Source organism: Jaculus jaculus, chromosome 19, assembly GCF_020740685.1.
Source record: "Jaculus jaculus isolate mJacJac1 chromosome 19, mJacJac1.mat.Y.cur, whole genome shotgun sequence".
Taxonomy (NCBI): domain Eukaryota; kingdom Metazoa; phylum Chordata; class Mammalia; order Rodentia; family Dipodidae; genus Jaculus; species Jaculus jaculus.
The window spans coordinates 37677870-37700498 of NC_059120.1; the positions used below are offsets into that span (position 1 = coordinate 37677870).

Genomic DNA, 22629 nt, shown 5'->3' on the forward strand with positions numbered 1-22629 from the left:
AGGGTCCATTGCAAGAAGAGGTGGGGGAAAGAATGTGAGAGCCAAAGGAAGGGTAGGACTGCTTACAATGCAACTGTCTGGACAGAAATTGGCCTTGATATCCACAACCTCACAGTGCCTAGCAATACTGTCACAAGACCCTCATAATAAGAGGAAAAGACATGTACGTGTGTGTGTGTGTGTGTGTGTGTGTGTGTGTGTGTGTGTGTGCTGTAGAGCTTGATGTGTGTACCAGTGTATTCACCAACCACAGAAAGCTGATCTTGTGGGAATTCCTAGAACCTTGACTTTTCAGATGCCAGGAAGACTGTGCTGTGTTTCAGAGGAGTGGAGAGTAATGATCAAGGATCATATCAGGTAAGAAAGCTGCACTTGAGAATCTGGTAGGAAGATGTACAAGGTGTTGAAATGTGATTTCTGGACCACAGATATTGTTTCTAAAGTCCCAAAATAAAGACTGAAAGCTTCACCTGTTTTTCACCATCAATTGCCTAAAGCTATAAATAGGTCTGAAGCTCATCTCTCCTTTTAGCAGGGAAGGGTCAGGTTACAGGGGGCAAAGCAAAATAATAAAATACGTGTCCGCGTATTTCATACTGTCACTCAGCATCCTCAGTCTCTCCTCCTCTCGGCTGTGCTATTGTACAACCAAGGATCCCAGCAACAATGCCTCTGTTCAAACTTCCAGGTACGTGTGCAAAAGCATTTGGAGAACTCAATGTTTTTCATTTGCGACCGGTCCTTTAATGATCATATCCAGCTTCAATTATCCTATATTTCTCGGCCCATAATAGATTTTAAAATACACTTCAGAAAGAGACAAGACATTTTCAAGTTTTTGTTTAGTTTTGGGAGGAGGGTAATTTGCTAACTGCATCTTTGAATGCCTTAGTAAACTGTGAGATAGCTGATATCTGTTCTTGTCTGAACTAGATAGTCTAGGAAGGGTTGTATACAATGTAGCTAAAATTTCATGAGCATGACAGAAATTTTAATCTAAATGTATTCTGATGGCTTGCATTCCAAATTTATACACAGTAATTTTAAAAAAGCAGGAAGGTAGCTATATATATGTTTCGTTATGAAAGCAGTGCATGCTGAGTGTGGTGGCATATGCCTGTAATCCCAGGATTTGAGAGATGGAGGCAGAAGGATTATCAGCTCAAAGCCATCCTCCAGTATATAGTGAGTTCTAGACAAGCTTAGTATACATAAGACACCATCTCAACAAAAGAATTGTTTTCATTTTTATTTTCTTGAGGTAGTCTCGCTAGCCCAGGCTGACCTGGAATTCACTATGTAGTCTCAGGGTGGCCACGAACTCAGGACAATCTTCTTACCTCTGCCTCCCAAGTGCTGGCAACTAAAGGCGTGCGCTGCCATACCTGGCTTTCAAACAATTTTTTTTAAATAAATAAAAGCATTAGCTGGGCATGATGGCACACACAGGAGGCAGAGGTAGGAGGATCACCTTGAGTTCAAGGCCACCCTGAGATTACATAGTGAACTGCATGCAGTTCAGCCTAGGCTAGAGTGAGACCCTACCTCGAACACTCAAAAAAATTAATAAAGCCGGGCGTGGTGGTGCACGCCTTTAATCCCAGCACTCGGGAGGCAGAGGTAGGAGGATTGCCATGAGTTCAAGGCCACCCTGAGATGACAGAGTTAGTTCTAGGTCATCTGGACCAGAGTGAGACCCTACCTCAAAAAACAAACAAAAAAAATTAATAAAAATATAAAGCATCATATGTTCCATGTGAAATAACAAAAACAAACTTACAGTGAAAATGAAATAATAAACACTCCTTTAGAAAAAGTAGAAAATTGCTGGGCATGGTGGCAGATGCCTTTAATCCCAGCATTTGTGAGGCAGAGGTAGGAGGATCTCTGTGAGTTCAAGGCCACCCTGAGACTAGAGTAAATTCCAGGTCAGCCTGGGCTAGAGTGAGACCATACCATGAAAAGAGAGAGAGAGAGAGAGACAGAAAGAAAGAAAAGAAAAAGTAGAAAATCATTAAAAAAATCACTACAATCCATTATCTAAAGATTTTCACCCTTAATGCTGCAATATTTTTCTTTTCAATCTATTTTTGACATAAAATTGAAGTTTTTTCTAAAAAGCAGTTTCATTTGTATTGTACCTGTAATTCTATGCCCTGCTTTGTACAATATGTTTTAGCTTAATTAACATTATCATGTATTTTCCCATAGCATTCTAAACTCTTCCTAAACATTACTGTAAATATTTGTATGATATGCTAATTATCCCAATTAATCTCATAGGTTATTTATAGGTTTTTGCAAGAATAAACATGCTCTGGCAATAATATTTTCACATAAATATTTTTCTGTGTTTAAAGAGTATTTCCATAGCTATGTCTCAGAAATGACCATTTGTTAGGAGTTACTAACATTTTACAAATGAGCTGGTTTTGTAATCTACTATCAACACTGGATGACAGTCCCCAGCCCTCTTTATCAGATTCCCTTGTTTTGTTTTCAAATTCATTTTACAAAATATACTTTGTGGGGCTATGAATGTGGCTCAGTATATATTTGTTTTTTTGTTTTATTTTGTTCTTTGAGGTAGGGTCTTTCTCTAGCTCAGGCTGACCTGGAATTCACTATGTAGTATCAGGGTGGCTTTGAACTCAGCCATCTTCCTACTTCTGCCTCCTGAGTGCTGGGATTACAGGCGTGCACCACCACACCTGGCTAGAAAACATATTTTTTAGCTGAATGTAGTGGCATATGCTTTTAAGACCCTACCTCAAAACAAACAACAACAAAAAAAAGTACTTGTTTAAGATTACTCATGTGCTTTTTTGTTTTGTTTTTGTATTTGTGAGGTAGTATCTCACTCTAGCCCAGGCTGACCTGGAGTTTACTATGTAGTCTCAGACTAGCCTTGAACTGATAGCGATCCTCCTACCTCTGCCTCCCAGGTGCTGGGATTAAAGGTGTGCACTACCACACCCAGCTTTATGTACTTTAATTTTTTTTTAATTTATTTGAGAGAGAAAGAGACAGAGACAGCAACAGAGAATGAGAGTACGGGCACGTCAGGACCTCCTACCACTGCAAATGAACTCTAGATGCATGCTCCACTTTGTACATCTGGCTTTAAGTGGTACTGGGGAATTGAACCAAGGTTGTTAGGCTTTGCAGGCAAGCACCTTAACTGAAGAACCATCTCTCCAATCCCTCATGTACCTTTTTTAAAAAAGTTTATTTAGGTTTTTCAAGGCAGGGTCTCACTCTAGCCCAGGCTGAACTGGAATTCACTATGTAGTATCAGGCTGGCCTCAAACTCACAGCGATCCTCCTACCTCTGCCTCCCCAGGGCTGGGACTAAAAAGGTATGCTACCACACCTGGCTCATGTACCTGCTGAAGGGATATATTATTAGGAAAGGGAAGTGAGGAGCACATTATGACTGTATCCCCAGGGCTTTCTAGGACTGTGCACTATAGACAAGCTAGATTCAGAGCTAAAGGAACACCTTGCAGCGCACTCCTATGCTGGCCAACATGCTATTCCATAGCATGAATTAATGGCCACCATGATTTCTCAGAGTTGCTCATATATTGTAGCTTTTCTTATTTTACCTCACACAGCTTAAGGAAAACCTGTGTATATTGGACAATTTTTTTCCTGTCATTTGCAAGTATCAATTAAAGAAGTAATACTGTTTCTAGTCAGGCAGGATGGCGCATGCCTTTAATCCCAGCACTCGGGAGGCAGAGGTAGGAGGATCACCATGAGTTCGAGGTCACCCTGAGACTACATAGTGAATTCCAGATCAGCCTGGACTAGAGAGAGACCCTATCTCAAAAAACCACAAAAAGTAAAAGAAAAGAGAGAAAGAAAGAAAAAAGAAAAGAAAAGCCAGGTGTGGCCACACACTCCAGTCCTGTTGGGGGCAGAGACTGGATAAGCTCTGAGGCTCACTGGGCAGCCAGTCTGAAAAAAAAAAAACAAAAAACAAAAAACCAGCATGTCCTGGAGAGATGGTTTAAGGCACTTGCCTGCAAAGCCTAAGGACCCAGGTTCAATTCCCTAGGACCCACATAAGCCAGGTGCACATGGTGGCACATGTATCTGAAGTTGTTTTGCAGTGGCTGGAGGCCCTGGTGCACCCATTCTCTCTCTCTCTGCCTCTCCCCCCCCCACTCTGAAATAATTAAAAACAGCAACTCTGGGCTCAGTGACTCTATCTCAAGAAAACAAGGCAGCACAGTGATAAAGGAGGACACCTAATGTTCTCTTCTGACCTCCGTGAGCATGTGTGTGTGTGTGTGTGTGTGTGTGTGTGTGTGTGTGTGTGTAGGGCTCACTCACATCTGCACATACACGCCGACCACACTACACACCAACATACCAAAATAAAAGAGACTCTGTGACTTTAATTCACACCAACATGCCAGAATAAAAGCAAGAGACACTGTGCCTTTAATTGTACTGTCCTCTGGCTGGTGGCAGGCCTGCCATTTCTGTGCTGGCCATCCTGAGATCCTTAACAGCATTGCCGCAGACTCAGCGCGGCAGACCGTCGTGTGGTCTCATCCTCAATCTGGCCAGCGTAGCTGACGGGTCGGTTTTCATCGGCTCTTGGCAGTGCATGAAGCCTCCTCTGACTTCTGCCTGTCGCTCATCTCTGAGATGCGTGTGATGCTCAGGAAGAAGTGATGCTATTTCTGGGGATCAGTAGGTGGTGGGGTGAGGAGACATTCTCAGCCATCACACATCTCTAATTAGTGTTCCATTTGCTGTGGATCCTGATGCCTGCCAAGGCTCTGCTAATAGCATCCAAGCATGCCTTTGCAGTTTCAGGAAGTGCTTGAGTTTAATGAAGGAAACAGATACATGAAGTTCAGCCGGTATCATGGGCTTCTTTGTTAACTCAGCTAGGACAAGCCAGGATTTAACAACTAGCTCACTTGGCTATCAGTATTGGCAAAATTATGAGTCAAATGCTATAATTTCTAACATAAGCTTCATCTTGTACAAATTCATGTATCTGTCATCTCCTTAATGGCCTCAAACTACCCCCAAATACCAAATGTATGTTGACCAATGCTACCAAATCACCTCATTCAGTTTAACCTGGTGCTTTGCTCTCCTGAAAGCATTTCCACATACATTATCTCACATGGTGGCACAACAGCTTGTTTGCCATTCTCACTATTGTTCTCCAGCTCTTTTCTGGAAATAGCAACAGTTCCTTAGAAGTATTGGGGTTATGTAAACTGGGCATCTGGAGAAGACAGTGAAACTTCTCAGAGAAACAGAAACCTGATTGCCACCTCTAGCCGATGTCATAAAATTGATTCTGTGTGCCTGAAGGTCTTGAGATTATTCACTGCCAGGCTACAGATCACTATTCCCCACCTCTGTTTTAAGAATCTGGACCCGAGTATGGTGGCACACGCCTTTAATCCCAGCACTTGGGAGACTGAGGTAGAAGGACTGCTGTGAGTTCGAGGCCAGCCTAAGACTATATAATGAATTCCAGGCCTGCCTGGGGCTAGAGCAAGACCCTACTTAGAACCCTCCCCCCCAAAAAAAACAGTGGAAATTTAAGGCATGTATAAAAAGGGTTGGCTTTCAGGACCAGGAGTGGTGGCGCACACCTTTAATCCCAGCACTCGGGAGGCAGAGGTCGGAGGATAGCCAAAAGTTTGAGGCCACCCTGAGAATACATAGTAAATTCCAGGTCAACCTGGGCTAGAATAAGACCCTACCTCGAAAAAATAAAAATAAAAAAGGTTGGCTTTCAGAGAGTCATTCATTATCAATGGCCATGTCCTTAAGAAATGGTCTCCTAGCACATGGTAATGAGGTTTTTGGTTTGTATGTTTGTTTGTTTTGGTTTTTCAAAGTAGGGTATCACTCTAGCCCAGGCTGACTTGGATTTCACTGTGTGGTCTCAAGGGTAGCCTTAAACTCACAGTGAGCCTCCTACCTCTGCCTCCCTAGTGTGCCGCCATGCCCGGTTCCCATAATAGTGAGTTTTGGTGGCTCTCTTCCTTCACAAAGCAGCTTCTCACCAATTGTCTGGCTTTTAAAAAATGAGGTTTGTGGGTGGAGGAGAGGGCTCAATGTGTAAAGTGCTTGCCATTAAAGCATGAAGACCTGAGTTCAACTCCCAGAAACCACATAGACGTGCAGGGCATTAGTGGAGTGCAACTATAATCCCATATCTGGGGAGGTGGAAACAGCTGGATACCTAGAACTTACTGGATGGCTAGACTAGGTGAATTTGGGACCACTGGGTTTTGCGAGAGGCCCTGTCTCAAATAAATAAATAAATAAATAATGTGGAGTGACAGAGTAAGATGCCTGATAACAACCTATGACCACTACACATACATACACATACATGTATGCACACACATGTGCTGTACTCATATCAACATGCATATGCACATACCACACACACATATATGACCAAAATTTAAAAATGAGGGTTGATGTGTGAGAGCTCATAGTCTTGAGAAAATGGGAGGTGCTGGAGGTCATATGTATTTCCTAGAACTACTGCTTTCCCAGTGATCGCTGGACCCGCTGGATCTCTTCAGAATAAAAACGCTAAGGATCAACAACCCTTCACATTTTCAGAACCACCAGGTCAACCCCAGCAATCTAATGGAAGGACTGTGTCCTATGACTACTGTGAAGTCAAACGGAGCTCTGGGCAAACAAGAAATCTCACATTGAGTGCTACCTTGTACAAGCCGATTTCCTCCTTAGAGCCCTTTGAAATGTGCTATGAAAATCTGACTTGAGCTTCTGAAAGCAATTTATTTATTTTTAACATTTTTTTTTCTATTTTAAAGACATATTTATTTATTTATTAGGGACAGAGAGAGGGAGAGAGAGATAGAAAGTGAGGATGGGCGCACCAGGGCCTCTAGCCACTGCAAATGAACTCCAGAGGCATGTGCCACCTTGTGCATCTGGCTAATGTGGGACCTAGAGAATCGAACCTGGGTCCTTAGGCTTCACAAGCAAACGTCTTAACTGCTAAGCCATCTCTCCGGCCCCCTGACAACAAATTTTCAAACTACCCACACAGAAATCCACTAATGGGACAGCAGACCTTCGGCTCTGCCATGTTTCAGTAACCCTGGCTGATGACCAGGGAAGCCCTAAACCCAGCACAGCCCTTAATCCGCTTAACAGAAGCTCCTGGACTTTTGGAAAAGGGCTTGGACACTGACGTGTAAAAACCTCTTTTAGATATTGATGATGCAATGCGCAGCTTTGCTGAAAGAGTGTTTGCCTCTGAAGTCAAAGACGAAGGAGGCCGGCAGGAGATCTCTCCATTCGACGTGGATGAGATCTGTCCGATTTCTCTCCACGAGATGCAAGCGCACATGTTCCAGATGGAGGCTCTGTCCATGTCCATGGGCATGAGGTAAGTGGCGTAGAGAAGACGCAGCGCCTTGGCACACAAGGAGAGAGAAATGCTAGGCAGGTGTGATTCAGCCTGTCGGAACGAAGATCCCCCTCAAAGGAAGAACCCCTCCAGGGGTAGGATTTCTTCTTCCTTCTCTCTGCATGCATTAGAGAGAGACAGCAAGGACAGGAAACAATATCCTTTGGGGAAGCCTTCCTGTGTACCCAGACGAGAGGACTCATCTTCTACGCAATTGTTCCAATCCAAAGTGGGCTGCCTGCGACAGGAAACACACTTGTCACGTAAACAAGCTCGGGCGCCTCGAGTCAGCAGCAGGGCTGTGTTTCCTGGACCCGGGAACCTCGGCTCTGTCTCTGCCAGGGCTCCCCAGCCTCGGGGCGCTGCTCGGCCCGCCTGTCCTCCGTGCCCACCCTCGCCATGGCTACCCACGCCGCGCGCTCCAGAGATCCCTCTCAAAAAAGCCCGTTTCCCTTTCTTCCTAACATTCCTGTTGCTCTCTATGGCATAGCCCTCACACTTTCGCTGACCGCTCCCCTGGGATTCCTGTAGCCCTCTCCCCAACCTAGCAGCAGCAGCCTGCCCACTTCCTCCTTTGATGCCCCCCAGAGCCCTAATAGAGGTTGTGCTTCTTCAAAGTAGAATAAATGTTTGTTGAAAAGCGAAAATAATATTGATCAAAGCACCTTATAAGTTCCAGGTATGTGTTAGGCATTTTATTACATTAAATATCACAGAAATCCTACAAGGCAGCTGTATTAGGCAGTTTTTCCTCCATGTAACAAAATACCTAAGATAAACTGGACGTGGTGGTGCAGGCCTTTAATCACAGCACTCAGGAGGCAGAGGTGGGAGGATCGCCTTAAGTTCGAGGCCACTCTGAGACTACATAGAGAATTCCAGGTCAGCCTGTGCCAGAGCAAGACCCTACCTCGAAAAAATAAACAAACAAACAAAAATAACAACAACAAAAACCCTGAGATACATGGACTTAAGAAGGAAAGATTTGAGGCTGGAGACATGGCTCAGTGGTTAAGGCACTTGCTTGGATAGCCTAAGGACCTAGGTTTGAAACCCTAGTACCTAAGTGAAGCCAAACACACAAGGTGGCACATGGATCTGGAATTCATTTGATTCATTTGTGGTTGCTAGAGGCCCTGATGCACCCATTCTCTCTATCTGCCTCTTTCTCCCTCTCAAATAAATAAATAATTTTTTAAATTTTTTTTTAAATTTTTTTTTAATTTTTTTTTAAATTTATTTGAAAGCTACAGAAAGAGAAAGAGGAAGACAGATAGAGAGAATGGGTACACCAGGGCCTCCAGCCACTGCAAATGCATCTGGCTTACGTGGGGAATAAAGCCTCGAACTGAGGTCCTTAGGCTTCACAGGCAAGTGCTTAACTGCTAAGCCATCTCTCCAGCCTCTAAAATGTTTTCGTTTTTTTTAAAAGAAGGAAAAATTTATTTTCACTCCAAATTTCAGAGTTATGGTCACTTGGCCTTGCTTTGGGCCTGTGGTGTGGGAGAATAAGCTACTCACTTCATGGTGGCCTGGAAGCAAAGAGGAAGTGGGAGGCAGAGGCGAGAGAGCGTAAGAAAGAGAAAGAGGGAGACCCAGCATCCCAGGATCTCCAAGAGCAGGTCCCCACTGATTGGCTCACTTCCTTCCACTAGGCCTCACCTGCTAAAAGTTGTGCTATTCCTACAGGATGGTGACCAAGCCTTTATCATGTGTAGTGTGGGAGGTGTTTCAGATTCAAGCCGTAGCAGCATACTGTAATACTGTCATGATGGGGGGATGTTAGTCACAGAATTGAAAGAACATGGATAGAATGACATAATGAGCCTGTGCTCATTACACACCTAGACTGTCTTTTCTACAGAGAATGGACTCCCCAGGAGAAAGGGAGTCATGTTGAAGGCCTTCTAGAATGTTTCTTAAGGGCCACTGTTCTAAGTTACACTAAAAAAGGAAATGGTCAGTATTCTTGACTGATGTCTTCAACCATTATGCTCATATCCTATTGCTGACACCCAACCCATATTTTAATTTTCACTTTTTATCTTCAGACTGACATAGTGAAACATCCATGTATTATAAAGAAGACAAAGTTAAGTCCTATTTTTTTAATTTCAAACCCAGAAAAAAGCATTTTCAAGGACGGAAGACTGTTAATTTGTCCATTCCACGAAGTGAAACATCTCCCACGAAACTGGCCCAACTCGATGAATTCATTTCTTCCTCTTCCTCCTATGAGAATGTGCCTGACTTCCAGAGAGTGCAGATCACTGGTGACTACGCGTCTGGGGTGAGTTGGCTGGTCTTCCAGAGGCAGCTGCTGGGAAGCCCCTTAGCTTGGTGCTTCAAACCTCTGCTAAGGCAGGTGTCGGCCCATGCAGCCTTTGTTAGGCTTCGCTGTTGCATTTCAGGGTTCATGTGAGATGTAATGCTATATGCTTTTATCACCTCACACAATTTCTCCTTTGCCTGCTTTGCTTGGACATGGAAAATACGGAGCAGGATGCACTGTAGGTGCCCCAGAGTCCAGTGGGAAGAATAAGGAAAACAGGCAGCCCAAAGAGGGCTGGAGAGATGGCTTAGTGGTTAAGGCGCTTGCCTGAGAAGCCTAAGAATCTAGGTTCCATTCCCTAGTACCCACATAAACCAGATGCACAAGGTGGCACACGCATCTAGAATTTGTTTGCAGTGGCTAGAGGCCCTGGTGCACCCATTCTTTCTCTCTCTCTCTTTATAGGAAGGGTCTCCCTCTAGCCCAGGCTGACCTGGAATTCTCTATGTAGTCTCAAGCTGGCCTCAAAACTCACAGCTTCTACCTCCACCTCCTAAATGCTGGGATTAAAAGCATGTGTCACCACACCCATCCTCTATCTCTCTATAGCTGCCTTTTTCTCTCTCTCAAATAAAAAAAAAAAAAAAAAAAAAAAAACAATTCACAGAGGGAGCAGCTGGACGTGGTGGCGCATGCCTTTAATCCCAGCACTTGGGAGGCAGAGGTAGGAGGATCACCATGAGTTTGAGGCCACTCTGAGACTACATAGTGAATTCCAGGTCAGCCTGGACCAGAGTGAAATCCTACCTCAAAAAAACAAAACAAAACAAAAACAAAACAACAACAACAACAAAAAAAAAAACAACAACAGGGGGAGAGCAAAGAGAGCCTCATGGGAAGCCAAGGCCTCCTACTCTTGATTGCATCATAAAACAAAAAAGGACACCTCAAGGAGGCACGGGGGGGGGGGGGGGGGGGGGGTGCGCTGTAGGCAAAGATAAACCCAATAGAGACCTAAAATACAGGGAAAGAGTGCAGGTCGCATAAATCAATCAAAGAAAATATATCAGCCAAAGGAGAGGTACAAGAGAAGAAAGGAGAGATCTGAAAGAAAAAAGAAAGGAAGGAAGGAAGACCAGATAGAGGTTAGAAAATTCTGCAAGGCCATTCATTGTCTTTTGACCAGCTGAACTCTCCGGTTTCATTGCAGATGCTTACACGGTAAATTATTGCTCGGAACAGTCTCCAGTGTGTCACAGGACTACTAAACTCATGTTACCAATAATATGACCCTCTGTCCTGCCCCCAAACAGTTGGTCAATTCATAAATCTCTGCCACATGGAATTGCAACATCAGCATCAAATTGGTGAGACTGCTATGTAGCCATCAGCCGATGCTCCAAATATAGCTTTAATGACCAATCCTGAGCCCCCTTCTCATATAACTAATCCCATGGGTAAGTCCTGAGATACTTAAAAGTGTCAGAGCATTGAAATGCTAGCCATTTTTGTTTATTTTTTCCTTTAGTATGGTAACATGGTTGCTCTGCACATAGCAGGGGTTTAAGACACTAGCTAAGTGAAATGAAATATCTAATATAAATAAGTATGTGAGAAACAGAGTTTGAAGAACTCCAGAGTTCAAAAGGGCATAAAAATTAGTATCTGTGTGCTTAGCAAAAATGCAAACAGGAGCCGGGTGTGGTGGTGCACCCCTTTAATCCCAGCACTCAGGAGGCAAAGGTAGGAGGATCACCGTGAGTTTGAGGACACCCTGAAACTACAGAGTGGATTCCAGGTCAGCCTGGGCCAGGGTGAGACCCTACCTCAAAAAAAAAGAAAAAAAAAAAAAAAGCAAACAGGAATGAAAGGAAAGAAGATGGATTTCCAGGGAATGGTGGCTCGTCCTTCGAAAGCTAGAGGGCACCTGGAACCTTGAATTCCTGTCTTCAGAAGTTTACATTTTGTTTGTTTAATTTTTTCAAGGTAGGGTCTCACTCTAGCCCAGGTTCACCTGGAATTCACTATGTAGTCTCAGGCTGGCCTTGAACTCACAACAATCCTCCAACCTTTGCCTCCCAAGTGCTAGGATTAAAGACCCAAGCCCAGCTATGAACTCTACACTTTGAATATCCACATATTACATGGAAGGAAGGCATATATCAGAATATCATATCAGAATGGGTTCTTTATTAAAAAAATATTTTATCTATTTACTTGAGAGAAAGAGAGTGGACATGTCAGGACTTCTAGCTGCTGCAAACAAATTCCAGATTCATGTGCCACCTTCTACATCTGGCTTCATGTGGGTACTGGGGAATTGAATCTGGGTCTTTTGGCTTTGCCAGAGAAGCACCCCAACTGCTAAGCCATCTCTCCAGCCCAAACATGAGGGTTGTTTTTTGTTTTGGTTTTTCGAGGTAGGGTCTCAGTCTAGCCCAGGTTGACCTGGAATTCACCATATAGAAAATGGGGTTCATTTAATCATATTTGCTACATAATCACTGCTATGTAGCAAAATCCAAAACACAGGACCTGAGGATGTGACTTAGCAGTACAGTGTTTGCCTAGCACGTGCAAGGCCCTGGGTTAGAGTCCAGCACCACACACACACACACACACACACACACACACACACACACACACACGCACACTATGAGACTACAAGGGGAACACTCATAGGACAAGTAAGTTATGATAGAGGCAAAAGGGCTAGAAAAACTCCATGACTTGCTCCTGGAGAGAGATCCGAGGTCCAAGGCTCTTGGGAACCAGCCAGGTAGGCAGATGAGACCCCTCGTGGGCTACAATACACAGAAAAGCTGGGAGCTGCCGGTACTTAGCTTGACTCACCTTTCAGGTTTCCACAGATTGTCTCTGACATATGACACCTTCTTTACAGGTAACAGCTGAAGATTTTGAAATAGTTTGTAAAGGTCTGTATCGAGCGCTATGTATACGGGAAAAATACATGCAGAAGTCATTTCAGAGGTTCCCTAAAACCCCTTCCAAGTACTTGAGGAACATTGACGGTGAAGCTTGGGTAACAAATGAGAGCTTCTATCCAGGTAATTTATTTTTTATAAAGAGTACAGAATATATCTTTTAGGTTAACTGCTAAATTTTAACTTTAATGTATATTCCTCAGTTGTAACTGATCCAGTGGTAGCTGTGTTCTCATTGCTGCCCACGTGTCCGATCCCGTGACTCAGTCCGTGCTGTATCTCTCTAAACGTGCTCTCTCATTGCCACCCCAAACCCAGATTTAGAACTGTTTCTCCTTGTTTATATTATTGTGATAACTTCCTAATTACTAAGCTACATTTCAATCCCACCCTATTTTGGTTCATTAGAACACAGATCCAGGGCTGGAGACATGGCTTAATGGTTAAGGTGTTTGCCTGCAAAGCCAAAGGGCCTCTGTTTGATTCCCCAGAACCCACGTAAGCCAGATGCACAAGGGGGCACATGCATCTGGAGTTCATTTGCAGTGGCTGGAGGCCCTGGCACGCCCATTCTCTCTCTCTCTGTCTGCCTCTTTCTAGCTCTCTCAAATAAATGAATAAAGTAAAAAAAAAAAGTGTTAATAAAACACAGATCCAAGTACATTATTTTCCTAATAAAAGCCTTTAGCTATTTCCCATTATCTACAAAGAAAGTCAATATTTAGGGCTAGAGAAATGGCTTAGTGGTTAAGACATTTGCCTGTAAAACCAAAGGACCTTGGTTCAATTCCCCAGGACCCATGTAAGCCAGATGCACAAGGTAGCATATGTGTCTGGAATTCGTTTGCAATGGTTGGAGGCCCTGGCATGCCCATTCTCTCTGTCTCTCTCTCTCTTTCTCTCTGCCTCTTTCTCTCATGCTCTCTTCAATCAATCAATCAATCAATGTCAATATTTAGCTTGGCTTTCTTTTTCTTTTTATTTTTTTCAAGGTAAGGTTTCACTCTAGTCCAGGCTGATCTGAATTTGCTCTGTTATTCTCAGGGTGGCCTCAAACTCATGGCAATCCTCCTACCTCTGCCTCCTGAGTGCTGGGATTAAAAGTATGCACCACCACACCCAGCTACCTATTTTTTTTTTTTTGTAAGTTTTAAAAAATATATTTTAACCGGGCATGGTGGTGCACGCCTTTAATCCCAGCAGTCGAGAGGCAGAGGTAGGAGGATTACTATGAGTTCGAGGCCACCCTGAGACTACATAGTGAATTCCAGGTCAGCCTGGGCTAGAGTGAGACCCTACCTTGAAAAACCAAATATATATATAATTTATTTACTTGAGAGAAAGAGGCAGATAGAAAGAGGGCTGGAGAGCTGGCATAGTAGCACATGCCTTTAATCCCAACACTTGGGAGGATTGCCATGAGTTCGAGGTCACTCTGAGACTACATAATTAATTCTGGATCAGCCTGGGCCAGAGTGAGACCCTATCTCAAAAAAAAAAAAAAAAAAAAGGAGGGCTGGAGAGGTATCTTAGCAGTTAAGGCACTTGCCTGCAAAGCCTAAGGACCCAGATTCAGTTCTCCAGATCCCACATAAGCGAGATGCACATGGTGGCTCATGCATCTGGAGTTTGTTTCCAGTGGCTAGAGACCCTGGCACACCCATTCTCACTCTTTCTCTCTCCTTCTTTCTGTCTCTAATAAATAAATAAAACAGGAAAAAAAAAAAAAACATAAGAGAGAGAGGGAGAAAACGGGCATGCCAGGCCCCCAGCCACTGCAAATGACCTCCGTGTGCCACCTTGAGCATCTGGCTTACATGGTCCTGGGGAAGCAACCCTGGCTCCTTTATCTTTGCAGGCAAGCTCCTTAACTGCCAAGCCATTTGTCCAGCCCTGTTTATTCTTATGCTTCCATGCTCACCTACTTCTTTTATTTTTATTTTTACATTTTCAAAAGATTTTTATTTATTTATTCATTTTTTAGAGACAGAGGAAGAGAGAGAGAGAGGGAGGGAGGAGGGAGGGAAGGAAAGAATGGGTGCTCCAGGGCCTCTAGCCACTGCAAACCTTATATGGGACCTGGAAAATCAAACCTGGGTCCTTAGGCTTCGCAGGTAAGTGCCTTAATCACTAAACCATCTCTCCAGCCTTTCTTTCTTTTTAAAAAATATTTTATTAATTTTTTTGCAAGCAGAGAGACACAGAAAGCATCCGTGTGAGAGAGAATATGGGTGAGCCAGGGCCTCTAGCCACTGCAAACAAACTCTAGATACAGGCACCACTTTGTGCATCTGGCTTTACATGGACACTAGGGAACTGAGCTAGCGTCATGAAGTTTTGCAGGCAGACACCTTAACCACTGAGCCATCTCTCCAGCCTCACTCAACCTACTTCTAAACAGACCTCCACTACAGCACCTCTGCCTTCCTTAGTCTTTGCTATGAATGGAACTATTTCTCCTTTTTTCCTCTCCCTCCCTCCCTTCCCTTCTTCCCTCCCTCCCTTCCTTCCTTCTCCCTCCATTCCCTCTTTCTCCCTCTTTGCTTCTTTCTTTCTTTTAACCTTTTTTGTTTTTCAGGTAGGGTTTCGCCATAGCCCAGACTGACCTGGAATTCACTATGTAGTCTCAGGGTGGCCTTGAACTCATGGCAATCCTCCTACCTCTGCCTCCCAAGTGCTGGAATTAAAGGCGTACACCACCATGCTCTGCTCCTAAATTTCTTGTAGTTATTGCTTTGAGACCAGGTCTCATGTAGCCCTTGTTGATCTCTAACCTGTTATGTAGCAGATAACGACCTTGCACTTCTGAACCTCCTGCCTCTACCTCCCAAAGTCTGGGATTACAGGTCCACATCACACCTTGTTGCAGTCTGGTTCGCATTGCTGGTAGAAATCACCCAACCAAGAGTAGCTTCTGGGAAAAAGAGGTTTATTTTGGCTTACAGGCTTGAGGGGAAACTTCACGATGGCAGGGGAAAACGATGACATGAGCAGAGGGTGGACATCACCCCCTGGCCAACATAAGATGGACCAATAGCAACAGGAGAGTGTGCCAACACTGGCATGGGGAAACTGGCTATAAAGCCCATAAGCCCGCCCCCAACAATACACTCCCTCCAGGAGGTGTTAATTCCCAAATATCCATCAGCTGGGAACCTAGTATTCAGAACACCTAAGTTTATGGGGGACACCTGAATCAAACCACCACACACCTATTATATTTCTAACTTTTTTTTTTTCCCAGTGCCTTGTGCTTGCTAGGCAAGTACTTTTTCACTGAGCTCAACCCCAGATTTCTAACTTTTTCAACATATATACATATTTATACATACCTATCTGTGCAATTGTCTTACATCTTTAGGATTATACTCCAAGAAATAATATTTCTGGGGGGACAAAATCTTTTAGATTTTTGAACTTCAAAATTGTCATATTAAAGATTTCAAGTTCCACAACCACTTTTCTATAAATTTTTTAAAATTTATTTATTTAAGAAAGAGAAAGCAAAAGATGCAGGTAGAGATAGAGGAGAAAGAGAACAGGCGTACCAGGGCCTCTAGCCACTGCAAATGAACTCCAGACACATGCACCACCTTGTGCATCTGGCTTATGTGGGTCCTAGAGAATTGAACCTGGATCCTTCTCTCCAGTCTTTAAATCTTAAAGCAGGTTAAAGATGTGTCCAATTTAACAATTCACGACCTTGGTTTATCCATCCAGTATAATACTGCCATATAGGATGTTTGCCTTGACTTTGTTCTGCCTAATTTGTACTTGATTTCTCTAGGATAGTAAACACGAGGTACAAAAGTTCTATTTGTAGGTCAGGCATGGTGGTGCATGCCTTTAATCCTAACACTTGGGAAGCTGAGGTAGAAGAATCCCCATCAGTTTGAGGTCAGCCTGAAACTACATAGTGAAGTCCATGGCAGTTTGGGCTAGAACAAGACCCTACCTCAAAAAAACAAACAGCCAGACATTGTGGCACATGCCTTTAATCCCAGCATTTGGAAGGCAGAGGTAGGAGGATCACTGTGAGTTCGAGGCCACCCTGAGACTCCATAGTGAATTCCAGGTCAGCCTGGAGACTAGAGTGAGACCCTACCTCAAAAAAAAAAAAAAAAAAAAAAAAAAAAAAAAAATCTGGGAGTGATGGTGCACGCCTTTAATCCCAGGATTGCTGTGAATTCAACTGCATAGTGGATCCCAGGTCAGCCTGGGTTAGAGCAAGACCTTACTCGGAAACTTCCCCCACCAAAAAAACCCTGCTATTTGACATAGTTATATATTATTTTCCTTCTTTTATGCTCCCCATCTCTCAAAATTTGGGGGGAGTGTGTGCACATGCACGTGCCTGTGTGCAAATGTGTATCCCCATGTGTGGGGTGATGGCAGGTAGATTCCTCTGATATTGTTTCCCTTTATTTCCCTGAGATAGACTTTCTCACTGAACCTGGAGCTCCCTGTTTTCTCAGTTAGACTGGTTGACCAGAAAGCCACATTGATCCTCCTGTCTCTGCCCTGCTCAGCGCAGTGGTCATGGGCATGCCTGAACATGTTTGGAGTTTTACGTGAGTGCTGATATCAAATGCAGGTCCTCACTATTGGGCAACAAATGCTGGCACCTACTGAACTATCTCCCCAGACCCAATTTTTTTGTTTTTTTTTTTTTCAAGGTAAAGTCTTGCTCTAACTCAGGCTGACCTGGAATTCTCTATGTAGTCTCAGGGTGCCCTCAAATTCATGGAGATCCTCCTACCTCCGCCTCCTGAGTGCTGGGATTAAAGGCGTGCGCCACCACCTTGGACTCCAATTATTATTATTTTTTTAACCTGTGTCTGTGTGAATGCGAGCACACACATTTGGAAGTCAAAAGACAACCTCAGGTATTGGTGCTCCCTCCCCACCTCGTTGGGTACAGGGTTGCTTCTTGTTTGCTGTTACCTGTTCCAGCCCAGCTGGCCTGTGAGTGGCAGGGCCCCGCCCCCACCATCCGTCCTGCTATAGGCACACTAGGATTATCAACACCTGCCACTGCGTTGAGCTCTGTGTGGGTCTAAAAGCAGGTTGTCAGGCAGGCTCAGCACGTGCTTTTCCCACCGAGCTGTCCCCTAACCCCTCACCTCCCACTTTTGGATAGGAACTGGACATTTTCTTTTCTTCCTCTATTACTTTTCTCGCTCTAATAACTTTTTAAATTTTATTTTATTTGTAAGCAGAGAGAGAAAGAGAAATAAAGAAGAGACAGACAGAGAGAGAATGGGCACGCCAGAGCCTCTAGCTACTGCCAACGAACTCCAGATACATGTGTCCCCTTGTGCATCTGGCTTACATGGATCTTGGGGAATCAAACCTGGGTCCTTTGGCTTTGCAGCCAAGTGCCTTAATCATTAAGCAATCTCTCTAGTCCCCTGCTTTCCCCCGCTATAGCTGCTTAGGCATCACTTGTAAGCAGGAGATTCTCTGATACCTTCCTTGGGCACAGTGGTAAAGAAGCATGAGTGAGAAAATTTGTTGAAAGTGAAGGATGCGTGCTGAGAAGCTCTGACAGTGAGCTTCTGTTCTTGGTTCTTACATGGAAACTGTCAGCAGTGCAAAGAAGGGAACATTGACCAGTTTCATCTTTTTTCAAATGCTGCAGCAGAGCACACATAACTACAGTAAGAATTAGTTACTGAGGGCTGGAGGGATGGCTTAGCAGTTAAGGTGGTTGCCTGCAAAGCCAAAGGACTCAGGTTTGATTCCCCAGGACCCACATAAGCCAGAGGCACAAAGAGGCGCATGAGTCTGGAGTTTGTTTGCAGTGGCTGGAGGCCCTGGCATGCTCATTCTCTCTCTCTCCCTCTTACTCTCTGTCAAATAAACATAAAAAAAAATCTTTAAGGGCTGGAGAGATGGCTTAGCGGTTAAGTGCTTGCCTGTGAAGCCTAAGGACCCCGGTTTGAGGCTTGGTTCCCCAGGTCCCACGTTAGCCAGATGCACAAGGGGGCGCACGCGTCTGGAGTTCGTTTGCAGAGGCTGGAAGCCCTGGCGCGCCCATTCTCTCTCTCTCCCTCTATCTGTCTTTCTCTCTGTGTCTGTCGCTCTCAAATAAATAAATAAATAAAAATTTAAAAAAAATCTTTAAAAAGAATTAGTTACTGAAATAAGATGTGTTATATATATATATATATATATATATATATATATATATATATATATTTTTTTTTTTTTTTTAATTGAAATACCTCTCTAGCCCAGACTGACCTGGAATTCATTCTGTGGTCCCAGGTTGGCCTCAAATTCATAGTGATCCCCCTACCTCTGCCTTCTGCTGGGATTAAAGGCGTGTGCCACCATGTCCAGCTAAAATATTTTTATTCTCTTATTTATTTGAGAGAGAGGTGGAGAAAGAGTGAACATGGACACACCAGGGCCTCTTGCCACCAAAAATGAACCTCAGATGCTCAGATGTGCTACTTTGTGCATCTGGCTTTATGTAGGCAATTGAATCCAAGCCACCAGGCTTTGCAAGCAAGCACCTTTAACAGCTGAGCCATCTTTTCAGCCCCAAGAAGTTATTTTGTATCTCTCTTTGTATTAAAAACACTTCAAAGCTGGGCATGGTGGTGCACTCCTTTAATACCAGGGTTAGGGAGGCAGAGGTAGAAGGATCACCGTGAGTTCAAGGTCACTCTGAGACTACATAGTTAATTCCAGGTCAACCTGAGCAAGAGTGAGACCCTACCTCAAAAAACAAAAGCAAACACAAAAACACAGGGCTGGAGAGCTGGCTTAGCAGTTAAGGTGCATGCCTGCAAAGCCAAAGGACTCTGGTTTGACTCCCCAGGACCCACGTATGCCCGATGCACAAGGTGGCCCATGCATCTGGAGTTCATTTTCAGTGGCTGGAGGCCCTGGTGTGCCCATTCCCTGACTGCCCCCCCCCCACCTACCTATTTCTCTCTCTCAAATAAATAAGTAAAAATAAAAATATTCTTTAAAAAACACTTCAGCCTGGGCTAGAGTGAAACCCTGCCTGGAAAAACCAAAATAAATAAATAAATAAATAAATAAAATAAAAACACTCCAGGGCTAGAGAGATGGTTCAGCAGTTAAGGTGCTTGCCTGAAAAGCCTAATGACCAGAGTTTAATTCCCCAGGACCCATGTAAAGCCAGTTGCACAAGGTAGAGTATGCCTCTAGAGTTCCTATGCAGTGGCTAGAGGCCCAGGCATGCCCATTCTCTCTCTCAATCTCTCTCTCTGCCTCTTTTTCTCAGGATCCCTCAAATAAGTAAATCAAACTTAAAAAAAAAAAAAAACAAAAACACTTCAGGGCCAGAGAGATGGCTCAGCAGTTAAGGCACTTGCCTTCAAGGCCTAAGGATACAAGTTTGATTCCCCAGTACCCATGTAAGCCAGATGCATAAGGTGGCACATGTGTTTGGAGTTTGTTTGCAGTGGCTAGAGGCCTGGCATGTTCATTCTTCATCTGCATCTCTTTCTCTCTCTCTCAAATAAATACCATATATATATATATATTTAACTACAGATGAAACAGAATTTGTAGGAGAGCGCCAAAACCCACAGGATATAACTAGACTTGGGCTGGGGTGATGTCTCAGTGGTGAAAGGCACTTGCTTGCAAAGCCTACAAGCCCAGATTTGATTCCCCAGTACCCATGTAAAGCCAGATGCGCAAAGTGGCCCATGCATTGCAGTTCGTTGACAGTGGCAAGAAGCCCTGGCACACCCATTCTCCTTCTCTCTTCCACTCTCACTTTCTCTCATAAATAAATAAAAACACTGTTGTTGTTTTTTTAATGTAGGGTCTCACTCCAGCCCATGCTGACCTGGAATTCACTATGTAGCCTCAGGGTGACCTTGAACTCACTGTGATCCTCCTACCTCTGCCTCCTGAGTGCTGGGATTAAAGGTTTGTGCTTACTGCTTTTGCACTTACATTGGCTGACCAGAAAGCCACGTCTATCTTCCTCTCTAAGCCTAAGGACTCAGGTTTGATTCTCCAGGACCCACATAAGCCAGATGCACAGGTGGCACATGCTTCTGGAGTTTGTTTGCATTGGCTAGAGGCCCTGGTACTCCCATTTGCTCTGCTGGTCTCTTTTCTCTATCTCTCTCTTTCTCTCTGCTTGTGAATAAATATTAAACTTTTTTTTTTTTTTTTTTTTTTTTTGGTTTTTCAAGGTAGGGTCTCACTCTAGCCCAGGCTGACCTGGAATTCACTCTGTAGTCTCAGGGTGGCCTCAAACTCACAGCGATCCTCCTACCTCTGCCTGCTGAGTACTGGGCTTTAAACATTTTTAAAAAAAGACAGGTGTGGTGGCGCACGCCTTTAATCCCAGTACTCAGCAGGCAGAGGTAGGAGGATCGCTGTGAGTTCGAGGCCAACATGGCACTACAGAGTGAGTACCAGGTTAGTCAGTGCTAGAGTGAGACCCTACCTCAAAAAAAAAGAAAAAATAAGTCTTAGAGGTTAAGGTACTTGCCTGCAAAGCCTAACAACTTGGGTTCAATTCCCCAATCCCCACATAAAGCTAGATGCACAAGTGGTGCATGCATCTGGAGTTTATTTGCTGTGGTTGGAAGCCCTAGAACACCCATTCCTTCCCTCTGCCAAGCTCAAGGGCAGCCTGAGACAGCATAGTGAATTCCAGGTCAGCCTGGGCTAAAGTGAGACCCTACCTTGAGACAAAAACAACAACAGCAGAAAAATAAAGTTGGATAATTGCAACTTATAAAATATGGAATATTGAGCCAGGCATGGTGGCACATGCCTTTAATCCCAGCACTCGGGAGGCAGAAGTAGGAGGATTGCCATGAGTTCGAGGCTACCCTGAGACTCCATAGTGAATTCCAGGTCAGCCTGATCTAGAGTGAGACCCTACCTCAAAAAAACAACAACAAAAAAGAAAGGAATATTACTAGTAAGATTTTGCATTATTTCATATTTGTGTTATTTTTACATGGTCATTCTTCCTATGTGCTAATGCATTACTCTGTATTTTGTTGAAAGTCTTTACCCCTCCTCCGAAGAAGGGAGAAGACCCCTTCCGAACAGATGACCTTCCTGCAAACCTGGGCTATCACCTCCAAATGAAGAATGGAGTGGTTTACATCTACCCCGACGAGGCAGCAGCCGGCAGAGATGAGCCCAGGCCTTACCCTTATCCAAACCTGGTGGAATTCTTAGATGATATGAACTTCTTGCTTGCTTTGATTGCCCAAGGACCCGTGTGAGTGTTTAGTGAGATCTAACCAACACGAACTGCTACTGCTTCTCACTGTCAGAATATGTACTAACACCATGTGGTGGTGCACGCCTTTCACCCCAACACTCGGGAGGCAGAGGTAGGAGGATCGCCATGAGTTCAAGGCCAGCCTGAGACTACAGAGTGAATTCCAGGTCAGCCTGAACTAGAGTGAAACCCTACCTCAAAAAAAAAAAAAAAAAAGAATGGATGTATCAGGACCTCCAGCCAATGCAAATGGACTCCAGATGCATGCATCACTGTGCATCTGGCTTTAGGTGAGCACTGGGGCATCAAACTCTGGTCGCTAGGCTTTGCAAGCAAGTTCCTTAACTACTGAACCATTTCTCCAGTCCCCATAATTAGTTGGTTTTATTTGTTTTTTTTTTTTTTTTTTTTTTTTTTTGAGGTAGGGTCTCACTCTAGATCAGGCTGACCTGGAATTCACTCTGCAGTCTCAGGATGGCCTCGAACTCACGGTGATCCTCCTACCTCTGCCTCCTGAATTCTGGGATTAAAGGTGTGTGCCACCACGTCTGGCTCTTTCTTTAATATTTTATTTTACTTTATTTTAAGACAGAGAGAAAGAGGCAGATAGAGGAAAGAATGGGCACACCAGGGCCTGTAGCAACTGAAAATGAATTCCAGATGCATGCACCCCCTTGTACATTTTGGCTTATGTGGTACTGGGGTATTGAGTCCGGGTGCTTAGGCTTTG

General features: G+C 44.1%; 1 protein-coding gene across 1 annotated transcript in view; it reads left to right on the forward strand.

Annotated features, from left to right (window-relative positions):
• The first annotated feature begins 580 nt into the window (after nucleotides 1-580).
• Nucleotides 581-22629, forward strand: part of Ampd1 (adenosine monophosphate deaminase 1) — a 41424-nt gene continuing 19375 nt past the window's right edge. The window contains exons 1-5 of the mRNA XM_012950943.2: nucleotides 581-688; nucleotides 7243-7420; nucleotides 9566-9731; nucleotides 12616-12781; nucleotides 21677-21896. Of these exons, the coding sequence (XP_012806397.1) occupies nucleotides 667-688; nucleotides 7243-7420; nucleotides 9566-9731; nucleotides 12616-12781; nucleotides 21677-21896 (752 nt within the window). The 5' untranslated portion in view covers nucleotides 581-666. The remainder of the gene's footprint in view (nucleotides 689-7242; nucleotides 7421-9565; nucleotides 9732-12615; nucleotides 12782-21676; nucleotides 21897-22629) is intronic.